Raw genomic sequence first — 20,943 nt, 5'->3', positions numbered from 1 at the left:
GCCTCCACATAGGTACTGAGAACTGAACTCAAATCATCTGCGAGAACAGCCAGTGCTCTTGACCATGGCTATATACAATAAACATACAACATTCATCAGGTGTATGGCCAGATCCTAAGCTGAGATGCAAACCCATGGGATAAGCAGTGCCAAAAGGAATGGGTGAGACCCACATTTTCACAGGCAAAACATTGCATGCTGGGAAAAAAACCCAAAGACATACAAAGAAGACACAGGGACATTGATGTGCCACCCACGAGTAGTAGGAAACAGTTGTGTACAGGAGGAAATTCTGGAGGTCAGTGTAAATGCTACCAAGTAAACTTGAGTCTACTGTGGCTGTCTCTTGGCAAAGAGGAAACCAACCAATGAACCCACGAAAACGTCCCCATCTCTTTTAACTCATCTCTCACCCACAACTCAACTAGACATCCCTTCACAGGGACTTGCTGAAAGTTTAATCAGAATCTTGGCAGTTTTGTACTTCCAAATTTTGTGACACACAGTACATTCTCTAGCAAATCCAGTTGCTTTCCCGTGGCCTCCTTACCTCAGCTACTGGCCAGAGCACGGCAATAACTGAGATTACTCATTGTACCTTTTTCTTGAGGGAGGCTGGTTTTGAACTTGTGATCCTCCTGCCTTTGCCTCTCAAGGGATGAGATAAAAAACACGAGGCACTGCCATGCCTGGCTTTAGCATTGTACCTATTCTGGCGTAACACAAATTCAGACTGCAGTAGTTTTTGTCAGTGAGACTATAAGGGCCAAATAAATTCTTGCACTGGGTTGACAATTTCTGGGTAGTTAGGAGTTAACAGGAAGCTTTTGAAACAGGGATTCGAGCAAGAGGCGTTCTGAAGAGAGTTTGGACACTTTAGGAATATCACCTGATCTTTGTTGTGAAGGGGAAAGGCGAGGTACACAGCCACAGGATGTTCAGTTACCACGGCCCTCTCAGGACAAGGGGACAGAAGCATGAGGAGAGACATTAGAGCAGCTCTGTCGCAGCAGTCTGCAGCCATGTTTTTGATAATTAAGTGTTAATGCGTTCACAGGTAAGACAGTTCTGGGAGGACAGCAGCTAAGAATGGAAATGGTTCTGTTGTTAACGCAGGAGTCCACCGGGAGAGAAGCAATGGCCATGAGTGGGAGAGCTTGCCTCTGCTTGGGCACTGGGCATCTGCTCAGTGAGAACATCTTGGCCCAAGCTGGATATCTGCAGGTTTGAAGGAGTGTTTGTGATCAGGAGGCAGGCAGTCAGGCTCACATCTGGTCTCTGCTCCTCTCTGGCTACCACAGGAAATGAATATGGCAAAGAACGTAAACAAATTTGGACTCCGGGAAGTTAGACTTTAAAGCCCCGGGGATTGACTGCACTTGGACTCAAGATGAGTAAACAGAAAATGTGTATTTCTGCTACAGGCCCCTGTGCTTTTCTACCGCTGTAATAAAACACCACAACTGAGGTAATCTGTAGAAGGGATTATCTGGGCTTAAAGTTCTAGAGGGATGAATCTATCGCCACAACAGAAGGGAAGACAGGTAGCAGGTACCAGGCCTGGTGGCAGGAACCTGCTTGAGCTCACTACATCTCAAAGCACAAGCAAAAAAAGCAAACGAGGTGGGGTATATCTTGAAGCTATCATAGCACACTCAGTAACATACTTCTTCCAATGAGACCACTGCAAAGCCTCACCATATAGCCACCAACTGGGGACCAAGCATTGAAATAGCAGAAACTAGAAGAGGGCACATCTTATTTAAAGTGTGCAAACAATAGGTCTGGCATGGTATTTTGAAGTTGAGCCTACATCTTGAGTATATGAGTACACTGTAGCTATCTTCAGACACACCAGAAGAGGGCATCAGATCCCATGACAGATGGTTGTGAGCCACCATGTAGTTGCTGGGAATTGAACTCAGGACCTCTGGAAGAGCAGTCATTGCCCTTAACCTCTGAGCCATCTCTCCAGCCCTGAGCCTACATCTTTAAATTGATATTCTCACCTTTTTCTATGTGTGTGTGTGTGTGTGTGTGTGTGTGTGTGTACGTGTTTTGTCTGCATGCATGTCTATGCATCATGTACATGCAGGTGCTGAGTTCAAATGTGGGGCCTTTGGAAGAGCAGATTGATTGATTGATTGATTGTTCTGTACTACATGTATGCCTGCAGGTCAGAAGAGGACACCAGATCCCATTACAGATGGAGATGGTTGTGAACCACCACATGGTTGCTGGGAGTTAAACTCAGGACCTCTGGAGGAGTAGCCAGTGCTCTTAACCTCTGAGACATCAGACATCTCCCCAGACCCGGAAGAGCAGTGTTCTTTAATACTTAGTTTTATGTATACGAGTACACTGTGGCTGTCTTCAGTTTCAGGTGGTGACTTAATGGGCAAGGTTGTTCCTAACCTTTCTCTCCAGACAAGGGATGTCAGTATATTGAAATGAGCTCTATGTGTGAAGAACTACCTTTACCACTGTCACTTTACTGTGAAAAGACAGGTGGTGTGTGCCTACACTGCCAGCTCAAGACGCTGAGGCAGGAGGATCTCAGGTTTGAGGCTAGCTTGTTTCAAAACTACTACCTCTGTCATCTCCTCCCCCAACCCCAAATAAAGTTGCCCTTCGCCTGCCTCAGCCTTCCTAGTGCTGGGATAATAGGTGTGTATCCCATGCTGTCTGAGAGTGGGAAATGCATTGGAGCTCCCAAATGTTGGGTGAAAATGTGGGTCTCACCCATTCCTTTTGGCACTGCTTATCCCATGGGTTTGCATCTCAGTTTAGGATCTGGCCATACACCTGATGAATGTTGTATGTTTATTGTATATAGCCATGGCCATCCTCGTCTAACAAAAGCCTTACTGTCTTGTGGTACAGCAAACATTAGATAGTATGTATGTCTCTTACCATACTTGACCTTTGATGTTAGAATGAGCCTGGATCCTTTTATTTAAACATTTTTTTTTAGGCACCTTTATTTATTATATATAAGTACACTGTCGCGGTCTTCAGACACATCAGAAGAGGGCATTGGATCCCCTTACAGATGGTTATGAACCACCATATGGTTGCTGGGATTTGAACTCAGGACCTCTGGAAGAGCAGTCAGTGCTTTTAACCGCTGAGCCATCTCTCCAGCCCGAGCACATTTATCTTTTTTTAGGTAGTCTGTGATATTTCAAGCTGACCTCTACTCTGTAGCCCAGGATGGCCTTAGATTCGGATCTCTGATTCTGATTTTACCACAAGGCCTGGGATTACAGGTGTGTGGCACTGTGCTTGCTTCAAGTGTTGCTGGGAGTGGAACCCAAGACTTCACATAGGCTAGGCAAACACTACCAACTGAGCTATACCCTTAGCCCTTCATTTCTCAGACAGGGTTTCACTCTAGACTTGAACCCATGGAGGTCTGAGTATTGAATCACTGACATGGGCTCTCATGCCTGGCTCAGGTTGCTAAGGTACCTTTTTAACTTTTGCCCCAGCATCCACTCCCCCTTGCTAAAACCCTAACTGTTCCCATCTCCTCCTACGCCTCTTAGCTCCTTTGTAGGTGTGGCCATGTGACTGCTGGACAGTGGCTAATGTGTGGAACACCCCATTTCCCCTTTTGAATAGGGAAGTTGTCTACTCTCCACATTCTGTTCCATTTCATGCTTGGGAAAATGACAACTTGAGTTGTCACCAACATCTGAAATGTCCATTTGTTTTTAAATGTTTTCCCTCCCTTAATTTTGTATGTATGTTTCTGTCTGCATGTATGGCTGCTGTCAGAGGCCACTGGATCTTGTAGGAAGCAAAGGAAGTCCTGTGGACCTTTGGGTACAGAGGCACAGCCATGTTAAGGACCCGTGGGAGTGACATGGCCTTCCTGTGGGGTGAGACTTGGGCATGGCAAAGCTTCCCTACGGTTTGAGCCTGAATGTTGGCAGTGTGCAGGAACACTGCAGCTCCCTCCTTCATTCAGGGCGTCTCAGTCTGAGCCTGCTTTTCTACAGCGCCCTCCCGTGGAGACTGGCTACCCCTCCCCGCCTGTACATAATAATAAAGCCTGTGTTAGTTCAGGTTGTGTTGTTGTGTTACTGCTGCTGCCCCATCAGTGCCAACAGCCCACCCGGTAACGGTTCTTCTATGTGAGCTGCCACGTGGGTGCAGGGAACTGAACCTGGATCCTCTGAAAGAGCAGTTAAGTACTCCTGGCCACTGAGTCATCCCTGTAGCTCCTCATTTCCACTTTGCTCTGCTTAGGGTGCTATTTTGGGAGGCTGTGGAAGCTTGAGAGGGAAAGCCTAGACGGTAGAAGTAGGTTACTAACAAGCCTTTGGAGGTTACAGACAACTCCTGGCTCTGGTACTCTATTTCCTGGTCCTCCTGTCCCCTGCTACCATGTTCTGTTAGGGCCCCCTCTGAAATGAAATGTCCGGGACCAGGGGTTAAATGAATCTTTCCTCCTTCAGGAAGTGTTTGTTGGCTATTTTGAGAACAGTGTCTGTCGGTGAGAGTAGCTAACAGCAGTTTTAGAGTTCAGATCCTTGGGTGACTATATGGAAGGTGGCCACTGTATCCACGAGGGTTGGGTTATTTCTTTCATTCAATTACTATGTTGCCCGCCAACCATCAACTCCAAATAAACAATGGAACTTGGTGTTCATGAAGATCTGAAGGAAGTAGGCTCCTCTTATGTATACTTGGGTCACAGACACATGTATACTAAGAATAGTTTTTATTTATAAATACTGTATTACATAAGCATAGTCTCAAGTAGTTCAAACAGTTGACTTTGAAGATCTTTAAAAGTGAATGATAAGTGTTCGAGTGTCTTTATTATTTTTGCGTTTAGTATACTTCGACATACTTCTGCATTTATATCCAGTGTGGCCCACATCTGCCTCACTCATCTGTGCTTCTTCAGATTGTGTATGAGGGACGGAGGCTTCTTGGTTTTATAGGCCGCACTTTTCTTGATGCGCTGTCCTTTGACATTAACGATATATGGCAAGACAGGGGGGTGGACAGTCAGAGCAGTCCCTTCAGGTGTGTAAGCTCGGAGATGCAGTGTGCCCTCAGAATAAGGAGTTACTGCAACCCAACCTATGAGACATTCGAGAGAACACAAAACGTTGTTATCCATCATCTTAGTAAGGAAATCAAATCAAAGCATACAGGATTGGAAATGACTCAGCAGGGAAAAGTGCCTGTTAAATAAGACTGACGACCTCAGTTCAATTCCGGGAACTCACATACAAAGCCAGATGTGGGATGCAACAGACCACTTAGTGGTCAAGAGTGTAAATTGCTCTTGGAAGAGGACCCAGACACAGAAATCCAGTTCCAGGGGATCTGATGTTCTCTTCTGGGCTCTGGGGACCTGCACTCATGTGCACAAACACACATGGAATACATGAGCTGCTGTGTTAGAGCACGCCTGTAATCCTAGCACTTAGAGATAGAAGCAGGAAGATATGTGTGGGTTCCAAGTCAGTCTGGTCTACATAGAGTGTTTCAGGATAGCCAATCAATAGATGGTATCTAATGAAACTGTATCACAAAGAACAATAACCCAGATATGGTGAACACATCTGGATCCCCCAGTATTCCTCCAAGGAGATATGAGGCAGAGAAAGGGAAATTGGCTTGAAGCTAGTGGACAAGCTAGCTTGGATTCTGAATCTAAGTTATAAAAATAAGAAAAATCTGGCTCAACAAGTTGGAAGGTAAGAACCAACACACAAGGGCCGGAGAGATGGCTCAGAGGTTAAGAGCACTGACTGCTCTTCCAGAGGTCTTGAGTTCAATTCCCAGCACCCACATGGTGGCTCACAACCATCTGTAATGGGATCTGATGTCCTCTTCTGGTGTGTCTGGTGTATATGAGACAGCAACAGTGTACTCATATAAATAAATCTTTAAAAAAAAGATCTCAACACACACTAAATAAGGTCCTTACAATTAAATAAAAATCATGAAATAGATTTATAAAAAGTACAAAGCCATTTTCAGAACAAGGTGCAAATATAATAATGAGTATATCTGGGGTTGGAGATTTAGCTCCATGGTAGAGTGCTCGAAAGGCCCTGGGTTCGGCCTCAGCTCTGGAAAAACAACAACAACAACAAAAACAAAAAAGGACAAAATAATGAGTATGTCTTGGGCTGGAGATGTGTGGCCCACACCACGGTTCATAACCATTTGTAAAGGGATGCAGGTGGACACGCAGCAAAGCACTCATAGCTAAACAAAAACCTTAAAAAAATTGCTCTTTCAGAAGAGAGCATGTTCCATAAACATGTTTTTTAAAATTGTATTTATTAACTTTATGTATATGAGTACACTGTATAGCTGTCTTCACACACACCAGAAGAAGGCACTGGATCCCATTACAGATGATTGTGAGCCACCATCTGGTTACTGGGAATTGAACTCAGGACCTCTGGAAGAATAGTCAGTGCTCTTAACCACTGAGCCATCTCTCCAGCCTGTCTACAAACATGTTTTCTTTTTTCTTTTTTTTTTTTTTAAAGATTTATTTATTTATTTCATGTATGTGGGTACACTGTCGCTGACTTCAGAAGAGGGCATCGGATCCCATTACAGATGGTTGTGAGCCACCATGTGGTTGCTGGGATTTGAACTCAGGACCTCTGGAAGAGCAGTCAGTGCTCTTAACCACTGAGCCATCTCTCCAGCCCTACAAACATGTTTTCAAGTTAGTCCTTCTTAGAATACTTTTATGTCTGTGTGTGCATTTAGACATGTTTTTATCTGGTGTCAGAGTGCAGGGGCCTGGCCCTGGAGTTACAGGTGCTTGTGAGCAGGCTTCCTCATGTGGGTGCTAGGAATGAACCCGGGTCGTCTGTATGAGCAGCCAGTACTCTTTACAAAAACTTTTGACAGGGGGTTTTTCTGTGTCTTCCTGGCTGGCCTGGAAATTCACTGTGTAGACCTGGCTCGTATTGATTCATTTGCCTCTGCCTCCCGAATGCTGGGATTAAGGGTGTCTAACATTATACCAAGTGCTCAGGCTGCCCTCCTACTTGAGATAAACCTCCCGCCTTAGCTGAGTAATGGGATTATAGATGTGAGTTACTATGTCTAGGTTCTTCCCCCCTCATCCTCCTCCAACCTCTTAAATGCTGGGCTCATGGGTGTGTCACCACACACAGCATTTATTTTTATCCTCGAATCTCAGGTAGAACAGACTGCTTTGAGCGCCAGCTCTGCTCTACAAGTCCTGGGATTTGGGTACATGCTTGCACATCTGGCTTATGCTCAGCTTTTGAAGAGTACATTACCAGGGCCAGACAATGTGGGACATGTCTTTAATCTCAGCACTTGGGAGACAGAAGTAGGCAGAGCTCTGTGAGTTCAAGACCAGCCTGGTCTACAGAGTGAGTTCTAGGCTAGCCAGGACTCTACAGAGAAACCCTGCCTCTAAAGGTACATTATTAGTCAGGGAGTGGTGGCATAGGCCATTAATCCCAGCACTCAGGAAGTAGAGGCATGTGAGTTCTAGACCAGGCTAGTCTACAGAGGGAGTTCCAGGACACAGAGGAAGAACCCGAATCAAACAACAACAACAACAACAACAACAACAACAACAACAACAACAACAACAGCAGCAGCAGCAACAACAACAACAACACAATACCTGCAGAGGAGAACTTGATATCAGCTACTGCTTCGGCCTCTCCACCTCCCTTTAACGTAATGTCTTCAGCAACAAGAGGGGGAAACTGGGCCATTCGTTCTTTCCCTCCCATTGGAACCTTCCAATAGAAAGAGATTTGGAATTTCACATCAAATTCCCTGTAATTGGAGTTGGGTATGGTGGCTCACACTTTGATCCCAACACTCAGGAGGTAGAAGGAAGTGACTCTCTCTGTGAGTTCAAGGCTGGCCTGGTCTATACAGTGGGGCACTAGACCAATCAGGGTTATACAGTGAGACTTTGTCTCAAAACAAAAGAAACCTCAAAACCCATCAGTTGTGGCTGAATATGGTGATCAAATCCATAATCCTACATTTGGGAGGCTAAGGGAAGATGATTATCTTGAGTTTGGGGCTAGCCTGGGCTATAGAATGAGAGACTTTTTCCTTCTTCCTTTTTTTTTTTTTTTTTTTTTTTTAAATAGAATCCAATGATATCTTCAAATTTGCTAGGCAGCTAAGGATAAACTGAGCCTACTGCTTTTGCTTTGCAAATGCTAGAATTATATCATGCCTTCTGAGCTATCTCAAAAAACAAGACACATAAAAACCCCTCTTATATTGCATTAATAAGCATATTATCGTTAGTGATGCACAGGAAACTATCCTGTAAACACTGAACTGCTAAGCCCGGGAGCTCTATCAGAGATGGAGGCTATGGTCTCCGGGCCCAAGGTCCACATGTTGGGCACCGGCTTGGCAGTGACCTGAGCAGAATTGCACTTTTATTCACACCAAAGGGGTAAGCATGGACTAACATCAGACAGTTAAAACAAGGCCCTTCCTTCCAAATACCTTAGTTGTTTTAGGTGTGAACGAAAGGTTAATCTGTGACTTCTTTAAATTTTACAGAGTTTACTGTAGTTCAAGCTGGCTTCCTACTTGATGTACTGTTGCATTAAATAATAAAAAGGCATCACCCCTCTCTGTGCCAGGTACCGGTGGGCCACATGGCACCTGCGAGCTGTTCTCATCTTGGCAGACTTTCTGGCCCGGAACTCCTAAAACCTCTCCACCCGACACACTATGTTCCTGTGGTGGGGTCGCTGCCACACCAGCCCCACACATCCAAATTCCCTGGCTGGCTGGGGTGCTCCGTACCTTTCTGTGGAACTCAGTTCAGAATCGACAGGTAACTCAATCGCTGGGTGCAACTACTAACATCCTAATTAGTAAGCAATACTAGATTAAATCCTCCAGTGGAATTCTAAGTTAAATCTTCCATCTAACTGGGGCCCTCTGTTTGTAACATCTTCTACCCCAAGCTCTCTCCCTTTCCAAGTCCAAAACTGCAAGTCCCTCTTCTCCTCCTCTCTTCCCTCCAAAGACCTGAAAGTCCCGCCTACTCCTCGCCCAGTGATTGGTCCTCTGAAATCTTTATTCATTAGGGGAAGGTCCTTGCCACGATATACAGTCAAGGATGACCTCGAACTTTAGATCTTCCTGGCTCTATAGTCCAGAGCTGGAATTTGAAACATACATGGCTAACTTTTTTTCTTTTCGAGCTGGGGTTTTTCAGCTCTGGCTGTCCTGAAACTCACTCTGTAGACCAGCCTGGCCTTGGACTCACAGAGATTTGCATAACTTTGTCTCCCAACTGCTGGGATTAAAGACATGTACCACCACTGCCTGGCTGACCTGGCTAAATTTTATGTTTAGTTTGGTGAGCACTGATACTAGCTGCTGCTTAGTGGGTGTACCTGTTATGTCTGAGACAGCCATTTTGTCATTACCACCCAAATACAAGTAACTCTTAAAACAGTCTCAAGCTGCAGGAGGGCTCAGTGGGTAAAGGGATTTGCACAGCCTACAGACCTTTGGTTGGAACTTTGGAGCCAGCAAAAAGAGAGAACTGACATCACAAAGTTATCCTCTGGCCTCCACATGGTGACTGTGACACAGATCTGGTATGGACATGTGCATGTGTGCGTGCACACACACAGTGAAAGGCAAACAAGAGGCAGGTATGGTGGCCTTTTATCACACAGGAGGCAGAGATCTCTGAGTTTCAGGCCCCCACGGCTCTGTAGTAAAGTCCAGGATACCCCGGACTACACAGTGAAACTGACTGACTCTAAAACCCAAAGAACAAACATGAAAGAAAAAGATGAAGATTGCCCCGGGACTTAATGTTCCCACTTCTCATGGTGTATGATGCCTTAATACACAATACACTTACACATAACACAGAGGCATAATACACAGAGGAGCAGAAAGTGTGCCTGAAGCCCACAGCTTTGTTAAGTTGTGCTGTGGGGGAGACATCCAAAGCCTGGCGGCTGGCTTTAGTGTCTGATCTAGCTGAGCGACCTGGTGCATTTCTACCATCCCTGCATTTGAGAAGCGGAGGAAGGAAGTTCTTGACTACATAACTGGAGGCCAGCCTTGTGTTACATGAGAGGCTGCTTTAAAGACCAAAGCAAAAATTGTCTGTGGTCTATATGGGTGCAATGCCCAAGGAAGCCAGAAGAGGACCTCAGATCCCAGGAACTGGAGTTACAGATGGTTATTAGCCACCATGTGGGTGCTGGGAATTGAACTCATGTCCTCTGGAAGAGCAGCTAGTACTCTTAAGTGCTGAGCCCCCTCCAGCCCCCTGCAAAACTTCTTAATATACAGTGCATTGAATAATGGTGCATAGGGCCAGTCTTGCAGATAACCTGGAAACAGAACTCAGAGAACAGGGACTGGTGACTTTCAGTGGGATGGTAAGGGCCAAGCAGAGATTTAGCAATGGGACATGAGGAGCCAAGAGTAAGCTGGACAAAAAGAGGGATATCCTGTGAAATGAGTTTCTGGGATTAGGAATGAGGTGGAAAAGCTTTTCTGCTCGGACCAGTGCTTCTCAGTCACCACTGACAGTTTAGTTAGTTCTTCATTGTGAGTGGCTCACATGTCTGCTGCGGGATGGCTTAGCATCACTCGGGACCTCCAACACTAGAGGCCTGCAGCACCCCTCAACTCCGACAAAAATCTCTACCTTCTTTTTGTTCTGGAAGTCAAAAATGTAGGCCAGGCTGGCCTTGAACTTATAGAGATCCATCTGCTACAGCCTTCAAATGTTGGGATTAGGTCTGTGCTATGACTCCCGGGACTTCTTTTGCCAGCTTTCCAATACACTTTTCTGCAGTAATGTGGCTATCAGGCACTTGAAGTGGACTGTGTGACTGAGGAACCACACATGTAATTCTGACTAGAGCACTACATGTGGCTAGTGGACACCATATTGGACATTGCACTGCAGAGAAAAATACACTGCTGTGGCTTTTGTTGGCTCAGACCAAATACCCCTTTTCATGTAGAGCCCATCCCTGCTTTATAACTAGAACGCTTAACGACTGAGGTGAGACAGGAGTTGGCTGATGTGATCTGACGGTTCTCTAGAGCACAGGCTTTATCAGCAGGGGCTGGAACCATCCCAGGGTACAACTACTACAACCATCCATGTAGCCATCAGATTGGATTGCTTACCAGCAGTAACTCCTGACCTGCATGTTTCTCATATAGAGCATCTGCCTTGTCCAAGGAAGAAATATGAACGGGAAGGAAGTTGGAAGCCACAACTGTAAACCAGGCTGATTGATTTCCCTTAAGAAAGGAAGAAAGAAGTTATTTTACCAAACAAAAATCCTGGAAAACCTTTACACTGTAATGTATAATTTAAAAAAAGAGAAATAAAAGTTGTGTATTTGGTACATACCTCTGACCCCAGCGAGGGAGGTGGAGGCAGGAAGATTAGGAGTTCAAAGACAACTCAGCTACAACATTGAGTTTAAGACCAACTTGGGGTAGAGAGACTCTGGGGGTACCAGAGACTCTAACTCGAAACAACAGAAAAAGGACAAAATAGAAATCAAATCAAGCTTTCTTTCAACTGTAAGCACTTAATGTCTTAAAAGTAGGCATAATACAGAAATGATATTTTTAATGATTCCTGTAAAATGTAAAACTCAGGCTTTTGCAGTCTTGATATAAAAAAACCAAACAGATAGGCGTGGTGGTAAATCTGTAGGAGGCTGAGGCAGGAGGATGTTGATTTCAAGGCCAACCTGGGCAATATACGGAGACCCTGTCTTAAAGAACAACAAAACAGAACCAGAGAGATGGTGCAGTGGTTAAGAGTTCAATTCCCGGCAACCACTTGGCTCACAACTATCTTTAATGAGATCTGATGCCCTTTTCTGTCATGTAGCTATACATGCAAATAGAGCACTCATAAACACAGTAAATAAATAATACTTAAAAACAAAGAACAACCTCCAAAAAACAACAGGCGAGCCTTGATGGGTTAAGCACATGCCTCCCATCCCAAGCCTATCACGATGATTTGGTGAAGGAGAGCCCGGGCTGATTGTCAAGCCCACCCCGGCCAAAGTACACGAAAAAGGCTGAGGGAAAGGATAAATCATCAGACAAAAAAAAGTACAAACCAGGGGCTGGGGATTTAGCTCAGTGGTAGAGCGCTTACCTAGGAAGCGCAAGGCCCTGGGTTCGGTCCCCAGCTCCGAAAAAAAAAGAACAACAAAAAAAAAAAAAAGTACAAACCAAATGAAAGAGGGGAGCAAAGAGCAAACAGACTTGGGTGGCGGACCCTCAGACTGCAGGTCTACCTAGAGGAAACAGAGACCGAAAATCAGAGTCCGGTCTCTGAGGACTAAGAGAAAGAAGTTAAGACCCACTAGCCACGCATCGTCTTCTCAGTGGTCCCCTCTCTTGTACAATTCAAAACAATCTTTTTATCAACTACTCTAGCTGGGAGTTTTTTTTAGTAGCTTCTGAAGCACTTTTAGGACAGGGTGTGGAGGGCGAATCACAGCTCATCCCATTTTTAAAAGTGTAAATGATTTTTTTAAGAGGTGAAATCATCTTCTGGTTGTTGGAGAGGCTGTGACTGTCTCAGCTGTCTGTATAACATCGTAGTGGCCAGTTTAATGTCCTATAATAAAAAGCATACTAAACTGGAATTTGGAATCTTAGTCATGCATCTCTGTCTGGAATATTTTCAGTTACATCTGGTCTCATGTTTCTAGAACTGTTTCTTATAAACCACACTGTGGTTCTTGCCTTGCCAGGGCTGTAAAGCCGTTGGTCATGGCAATCCATGTTCCTAACAGTTGTGATAATGAGCTGTGAAAGACGGCAATTCTGAGTGTGTACTGTATATGTATACAAGTATGAGTCAGTCCAAGTGCAGGTTCTGAGCGTTTGACTGTTATGTGAGGCTGGACTGAAAACTAGCCAAGTTTGAGGCTGGAACATCACTGGATAACTGTCCAAAAAGAAGCACAATGCATGGATCTTCATATATGTCAACACAATATATGACAACACATGTTAAGAACTGAAATGTTGTACTGATCCTCAACCAATAAAATCTCAGTTGTGGAAAAAACAAACCAAAAAACCAAAACAACCAAGGGAAAAAAAAAAAAACAAAGAAACTAAAAACAAACCCCCAAAACCAACAAGATAATTTTATATCTAGTATATCTAGTATTAAGAATACCAAGGAAGGGCAGAAGGCATGGCTCAGCAGTAAAGAGCGCTGACTGCTCCTGCAGAGGACCTGAGTTCGGGTCCCAGCATCTACATTAGGCAAACTGCCTGTAGCTCCAGGTGATCTAATATCCTCAGCCTCCATGGGCTCCTGTACACAAATGGTCCACAGAAACTCATATAGTCACAGATGTACACATAAATTAGGTAAATTAATTGGGTGGGAGAGATGGCTCAGTGGTTAAGAGCACTGACTATTCTTCCAGAAGTCCTGAGTTCAATTCCCAGCAACCACATGGTGGCTCACAACCATCTGTAATGGGGATCCGATGCCCTCTTCTGGTGTGTCTGAAAAGAGTGAGAGTATATTCCATACATAAAATAAATAAATAAATCTTTAAAAAAAACGAAAGAAAAGAAAAAACAAAAAAAGAAGTAAATTAATCTTTAAAAAAAAAAAAAGGCAAACCCCAAAAACCAAAACCCCAACCAAAAACCAAAACCACCAACAAGGAAATGCGTGTTCTGACTGTAACTCTCTAGTCAGGTTTAAATATTAACACCATGACCGTAATAGCATGTACAAGGCTTCTAGATGTAAAAGGCTAAGTTTTCAACATAGCGTGAATGCTAAAGTCAAGAAACATTCTTCAGCAGTGGTCTGTAAGTTGCTAAATATGTCCATGTTTTGATTTTCCTTTTTTCTTCCCATTTTGGAAAAAAATGGAGCACAATTCCTGAAGATCCCCTAAAATAAGCTATTGTAAGTAAAGTAAGCAAAATACAGTGTCTTAGAGTATACAAAGTACAGATCTTACTGTATATTACGTAGGCCCTAAACAATACAGGAAATGAACAGTGTCCTGTCTTAAATGCTAAGCTAAAGTGCCAGTTGTTATGGCACATAGCTTTTCTTTTTAAATGAGCACACTGTCACTCTCTTCAGACACACCTGAAGAGGGCATCAGATCCCATTGCAGATGGTTGTGAGCCACCATGTGGTTGCTGGGAATTGAACTCAGGACCTCTGGAAGAATAGTCAGTGCTCTTAACTGCTGAGCCATCTCTCCAGTCCATCTCATACCTTTAATCCCAGTGCTCAGAAGATAAGATACCCCGAGGCCAGGCTGGTTTACAAGGTGAATTCCAGGACAGCCAGAGATATACAGAGAAACTCTATCCTGAAAAATCAAAAACCAAGCCAAACCAAACCACCCCCCCCCAAGCAAACAAACAAACAAACATAAAAGGACAGCCCCCCTGCTCGCAAAAGCCCATAAGCTATATACAGGATCCAATATCCCATTAATGATAGGTTTTGATTACTATGTTTTTAAACAGGGTCTCATTCTCTAGATCAGGCTGGCCTCAGATCACTGAGATCTGTACCTCTGCCTCTGGAGTGCCTAAGCCCTGTCTTTAAAAATAAAATAAAATTTGTCTAGATTTTAATTTTTTTTCTTTTCTTTTTTTTTTCGAAGCTGGGGACTGAACCCAGGGCCTTGAGTTTGCTAGGCAAGCGCTCTACCACTGAGCTAAATCCCCAACCCCTAGATTTTAATTTTTAAAGTTATGTGTATACGTGTGTGTCTGTGGGGGGCTGAGTTCACGTGAATGCAGGGGCCCACTGAGTCCTCAGGAGTCCCCAGGAGCGGGAGCGGTGGTTGTGTGAGCTGCTGCTCAGGGTGGGTGCTGGCAGCTGAACTCTGTTCCTCCGAGAGAGCAGCAGCAAGTACTCTTCACTGGTCAGCCATCTTCTCGGGCACCAATTTCACAGATTTTAACATAGTATTTCCTCTCTTTTTACTATAAAATTTTACACACATATGGAACAAGGCACAACATTAGTCGTATCGATATTTTGTCAATTTCTTCATGTATCTGCTTTCCTAAATTACATTCTAATACTTGGCCATTCAATGGCACAGACCTTCTTACCTGTAGGAAATCTACTCGGGCTATACCACCCAAAAATAGAACCATTCCGGGCTTGAGGACAAAGGTTCTCGGGATAATAGAATGTGTCGGCAAAACAATATCGATTTCTTTTTCTGTTAGAAGATTTAGAATCTGTAAAGCAAATGACAAGATTTATTTAGAAGACATATTTTGTGATTTACTTACAAAATTACTGAAAAAAAATTCAGACTTTACAGTAAACAAATTATGTTCATTAGCCACACATAAAATTTATATATTACCTCTAAATTAACTTTTATTCTACTCATTTCACAGCCGAGTTTTAAGCAGTGGCAAAATAACTTCATAGGTGTATAAGACTTTCTTAGGACGGCATTATCCCCCAAGTGTCAAATTGGTATGTACCCCAAAATACTGTTGGCTCACAAAGAATAGACATGTCTGCTCAGGGATGTGGGTAACAGTAGCTTCCAGCTGTACACGTGGACAGTGTGATCTCAGGTCCCAAGGATGAAGCATGCACGTATCAAATGCAAAGTGGTCCATTTCTACAGATCCCAGCTCTAGGAGCCTCAGGCAGGAGGACTGCCACAAATTCTAGGCTGGCCTGCACTACATGGTAATTTCAAAGACCTCATCTCCAACAACAAAACAAACAGCACAGTGGTCAACCTACATTAGGAACTAGTTCATAACTTGATCCTCTTTCTCCTGAAAAATAGTCAGAAAATCAGTGTCTGGAATCTCAGCTTGTTAGGATGAGAAGTTTATCTTTTTGTATTTTTTTCATATGTGTCTGTATGTGGGTGCCTGCAGAAGCGAGGAGAGAGCATTAGATCCCTCTCCTGGAAATAGGAATTAAAGGAGGTTGTAAGAGACTGTGTGGGAACTGGGAACCAACTGGATTTGGTTCCTCTGGGCAAGCAACACTGTCTCCAACCCAACAAACAGCAGGCACGCTGAGGTCTCTCCAACCACGGGGCCAGAGTCTTTTAAGAGGCTGAAGAAAAACAGATTTTTTTGAGGCCATGGAACCAACCTTGGTATCTATCAACAGAGGAATGCACACAGAAGATGAGTTTTATACAGACAGGAAGTTTGAATAGCCATAATAAATGAAGTTACTTTTTTTTATAGGAAAATGGATGCAACTGGACTATTAAGCAAAATGTGTGCACCACCATGCTTACCTAAGTATAGGCTCAATTTAATCAGACAAAAGCCAAGTCACCCGCGAGACACTGCGATGTGAGTAAAAGGATGGATCATAGCAGGACTCAAAAAATGCGGTCACTTAGGCCACTTAGAATTTAAAGTATTTTAAGATTTGTCAGAGGAAATACGTACGATGTTTGTCCCACACATCCGTGAAGAACAATGGGTACAGGTTACTGGGAGACTTTCAGTGCAATGAGAAGAGCAGGCACACAATAGCTGAATATCCTGGGAGTTCACACAACATTGTTCCAATAAGTTGTAACTCACCTCAGTTCAAACTATTTGACATCATGATTGACCTGCCCGCAAGGGAATCCAAGCACAGACTAGGAGGCTGGATCGCAATATTTGTGCTTTCTAGCCTTAAAATACGGGAACGTCTAACACAATGTTAATGCTGTAGTTTGCCTACAGCGTTGGCAACAGAGTGAATACAGAATTTGATTCACACATTCCTCCTTGAACTACTTTCATAAAGAAACCGGAAAGGAGTTTTAACAGGGAAGTACACCTCTTTGCGTGCTTTCTGCCAGTTAACAGAGTACCTCTAAAATTAAAAGCAAATGTTTCTGAAAGAAACCAAATACATACGCAGTTTTCTTTTGTGATCCCAGGGGTGTCATAAAACCAGTGGGCGTCTTTCACGTCTTCTGGGGTCAGTTCTGTTTGTTTGGTGCTTTTGCGCACAGACACAACGGGTTCATTTCCCATGTCAAAGGCCAGCGAGTCAGCATCAAACTCAAAGGGAACCTCTTCCTTCTGCTGTCTGGAGTGCAAGAATGTTCTTCCGACTCTTCCTACAGCAAATTAAACCGAGGTTATCAGACATTCCGTTAATGCTTTGATTTTGGGTCATAAGAAAAAAATGTGTGCATTAGTGTTTTGCCTGACCTTATGTCTGGAAGAGAGTATCAGATCTTGGGAGTTACAGACAGTTGTGAGCTGCCATGTGGGTGCTGGGAAGTGAACCTGGGTTCCCCGGAAGAGCTTTTAGTGCTCCAAATGTTGAGCATCCCTCCAGCCTCAAGAAAAGTTTTTGAGATGGGTTCTCTATACATGGTTCAAGATGGTATTAAACTTAGAATTTTCTTTCCTCAGCTTCTACAGGAAACAGGTCACATATATATGTATGTATACATACACATGTATGCATTTATCTTGGTTGTTGTTTGTTTTTAAATCTCCTAAGTGTTGTGAGTACAGGTATGTACCTGACATCCCTGAAGACCTACCCACTCTGAGAAAGGGTCTCACTATGTAGCTCTGGCTGTCCTGGAATTCTCTATGTAGAAGAGGTTGGTTTTGAACTCATAGAGATTCACTTGCCTCTGCCTCCCAAGTGCTGGGACTAAAGGTGTCCACCATTAGGCTGGGCTCCAAAGACATCTTTTATGTTTGCCTTAAGTAAGTCATTCAGACTATGTGTATGAATAAGAGTGTGGCTATGACGATACTTTTGCCTTCTTTTTAGAAGATAATGTGGGTCATCCTCTCCACAGTCAATTGTGTTTCAGGCTGTGTTTATTCAGTCAGGTGTTAAAAAACCCCTTTTCCTTTCCATTAATGAAATCAGACGAGAGATACCATAGGGATGGAGAACCTAGTCAGAGACCTTTACTGCCTTCACTAGTTTGGGTTTCCAAATGATAGTAGTCTTTCCTACAAAAAGCCTATACTCCAGAATAGGGAAGGAAGAAGTCTCTTCCTGGGAAAATGGCTAGCCCCAGCGGCTGCCCTGCACGGCTCTAAACAACTTTACACAGAGGAAGGATGCCTACCTACTATGTAATGCATACCTACTATGTAGCCGTGCTTTTTCAGCTGATTGAGCTGACTTTGTTCTTGCTCACTAAGATCTTCTTCAGTTTTGCTCGCATCCTCTTGAAGCCTTTTTTGTCTTTTGAACATTCTGTAAGGAGTCGGGTTGCAAATAGGAAACTTCAGGAGGTTTAATGTGGTACCTGAAATACCAAGAGAATAAATTTTTCAAAAAGAGCGTGAGAGAAGAAGACCAAACATTTCTGATTTATTTCCTTTAACTTTACGACAACCACTATGTAGTTATTCCATACTCTTTACAAACGAGAAAATAGCCCTGCTGATTGGGTCATAGGCTAAGTCATAATCTGGATACAAGTCCATTTTACCCCAGCTTTCCTATTTATCCTCTATATCAGTGGTGCTCAACCTTCCTAATGCTGTGATCGTTTATAGATACAGTTCCTCATGTTGTGATAACCTCCAACCATAAAATTATTTTTCGTGGCTACTTCATAACTGTACTGTTGGTACTGTTGTTTGGTACTGTTATCAGATGGAAATATCTGTGTTTTCTGATGGTCTTAGGCTATCCCTGGGTGAAGGTTGTTTGACTCCCCGAGAGGTCACGACCCACAGGTTGAGGACCACTGCTGTAGTACATCCAAGATAGTACAGCCAGAGATAGCTTTAAGTATGAAGTGCCAAAGGGTAGCTAATCGAGTTAAACTCCGCTTTCTTTCAAGGGAACACACCTAATTCCTAAGACTGTAACACTCCAAGTATGCATGTTTCCCCCTCCTTCCTCAGCTTCTCCCTTCAGATAGGCTTTTGCCTGGCAGCCTTGGCCTCAGGTTCTGCCTCCCCAGAGCTGTGATGACAGATAGTATCCCCATGCCAAGCTGTTAGTTTCTCAGAAAACTGGCATTTCTTCTTGAGGTATCTTCACACACCATAGTGCATCAGCTCTTTCAGATGTGAAACTGTCCAAGAATGAGTAAATTTAGGGGGTGAAGAGTAAGATTGAGGGTAAACAGTCAGAGTAAAAAGAGAACCATTTTGTTTGTTTATGGATCTACTCCACGGTAGCCTCCAACTATGTAGCTGAGAATGGCTTTGATTTCCTCCTGATCCTCCTGCCTCTTCCTCCTCCCTAGTGCTGGGGAGGATGCTGCGGACTAACTCAGGTTTCAGGTCTACTAGGCAAGCATTTTAGCTTTCAAGCTTTATCCCCAGGCCTCTAGAAACATCTCTATTAGAAAACCAAATATGCATTGAATTTCCAAACACTAACCTGACCCAAGAGGTATGACCAAAGAGAGGGACGGCTCCAGGATGCTCAAGGTAGACATTTAAGGGGAGATGTACTAGGTGCCTGGGTCAAATCTAATTTCTAAGCAATGGGGCCTCACCTGGCCAGGGGGAGATGGTGGCTCTGTCGATGGCTTCGGAGCCCTTGGCGGTGCAGTAATCAGACTCCAGGAGTGTGTTAAAGAGAGTGGACTTGCCAGCGTTCGTGGTGCCCACCAGGTAGACATCGCCGCGGTAGCGCCAGGAACGCTGAAGAGCAGAGATCAGTTCTTCAACTCCATAGCCCGTCTTGGCGCTAATCAGCCGCACGTCTTTGACCACCGTGCGGGACCTGGACGACGGATTCTGATTCTTTATCTCGTCCAGTGGCTCATTTCCAGTAGGGTACTGTGGTCCTCGATGACCAGGGGCCACCACGAGCCCGGCGCGGATACAGTCGTTCCACAGCCGCTTCCGCAGCCGCTGTAAGTAGCCGGGCGCATCCTGGGGCAGCAGGTCCACTTTATTCCCCAGCACGAAGAGCTGCTTGGGGCCCACCAGCTTGGGCAAGTCGGGCAGCAGAGCGTCCGGCAGGTCAAGCAGATCCACCATATAAAGCACCAGAGCGGGCCCCGGTCTCTGCAGCGCGGTGCTCACAAGCTCCAGGTACTGATCGCGGCTCACCTGCAGGCGCAGGGCACGGCGGTGGTGCACCAGTAGCCAGCAGCGTTGGCACACGGTCCGCGCCAGGCCACCTTCCGCCTGGGCAGCATCGCGGAACTTCTCGCCCGGCAAGTAGCCGGGCAGGCCAGGATGCTGGCAGTGGAGCTCGGCTCCGCAGCCCGAGCAGTAGATGCCGCTGGGCGGCACCGATGCGTCTGGAAGCTCCGGGACCGGCAGAGCCCGGAGGCCTGCCCGCAGTTTCTGCTGAAGCCGCTCCTCCCGCCGCTGCAACCTCTGTCGTTCTTTCTCCTGCTGCAGCTGCTGCAACTCCCGCAGCTCCCGCAATTCCCGCAGCTGTTCCTCAGGGGTCCGCTCCGGGACGTACTCCGGGAACAGAAAGCGTTCCTCCGTGTCGGTTCCTTCTTCACAGTCCTCGGTCGCCGTGGAACTAGGGGGAGCTCGGCGGCCCAGGGATGATCCACGCTGGCAGATGGTGGCCTCACACTTCCCCTCCAGGAGCCACCGTGCTGGGCCACGGCACGCAGCGGCTGGTGCGGGGCCCCGTAGGAGCCCGCACAGCAGCCTACAACCCAGGCGCGCGGGCAGCATGTGGACAGCGCGAGGAGGGCGGGGCCTCGAGCGCGCACGCGTGTTAGCGTCCGAGAAACTCCCAGGACCAGACAACGAAGGAACTGTCCAACGGCGTGACCAAGCCTAGATTTCTCGCGATGAAAGCTCTGAGACCCGAGAATTCAGTCAAACGTGCAAAGGCTGGGTGAGCAGAAGGTCCTCAGTGCTTAGCCCACAACCAGAGCCATTCTTCCCATATATCTCTACACAAACCAAGTGTCATTTGTGCAACAACACTAAAAAACACGCAACAAT

The 20,943-nt window shown here is 45.1% G+C and overlaps 1 protein-coding gene across 2 annotated transcripts; it reads right to left on the bottom strand.

Moving 5' to 3' along the window:
* Positions 1-4,714: 4,714 nt before the first annotated feature.
* Positions 4,715-20,745, bottom strand: Noa1 (nitric oxide associated 1). 2 transcript variants are annotated; one of them, NM_001401447.1, is made up of 7 exons: positions 19,518-20,745; positions 18,144-18,308; positions 16,939-17,144; positions 15,148-15,279; positions 11,185-11,301; positions 7,655-7,772; positions 4,715-5,097 (listed from the first exon to the last, which is right to left on the bottom strand). In NM_001401447.1, exons 1-7 carry the CDS (start codon positions 20,665-20,667, stop codon positions 4,901-4,903), a joined length of 2,085 nt encoding a protein of 694 aa, NP_001388376.1. In that variant the 5' UTR covers positions 20,668-20,745; the 3' UTR covers positions 4,715-4,900. The 2 variants fall into 2 exon arrangements, with proteins under 2 accessions (NP_001388376.1, NP_001006960.1); NM_001006959.1 differs by lacking the exon at positions 7,655-7,772.
* Positions 20,746-20,943: the final 198 nt, after the last annotated feature.

The sequence above is a fragment of the Rattus norvegicus genome, chromosome 14, assembly GCF_036323735.1.
Source record: "Rattus norvegicus strain BN/NHsdMcwi chromosome 14, GRCr8, whole genome shotgun sequence".
Classification (NCBI taxonomy): Eukaryota; Metazoa; Chordata; class Mammalia; order Rodentia; family Muridae; genus Rattus; species Rattus norvegicus.
This window is presented reverse-complemented; position numbering and strand designations above follow the sequence as displayed.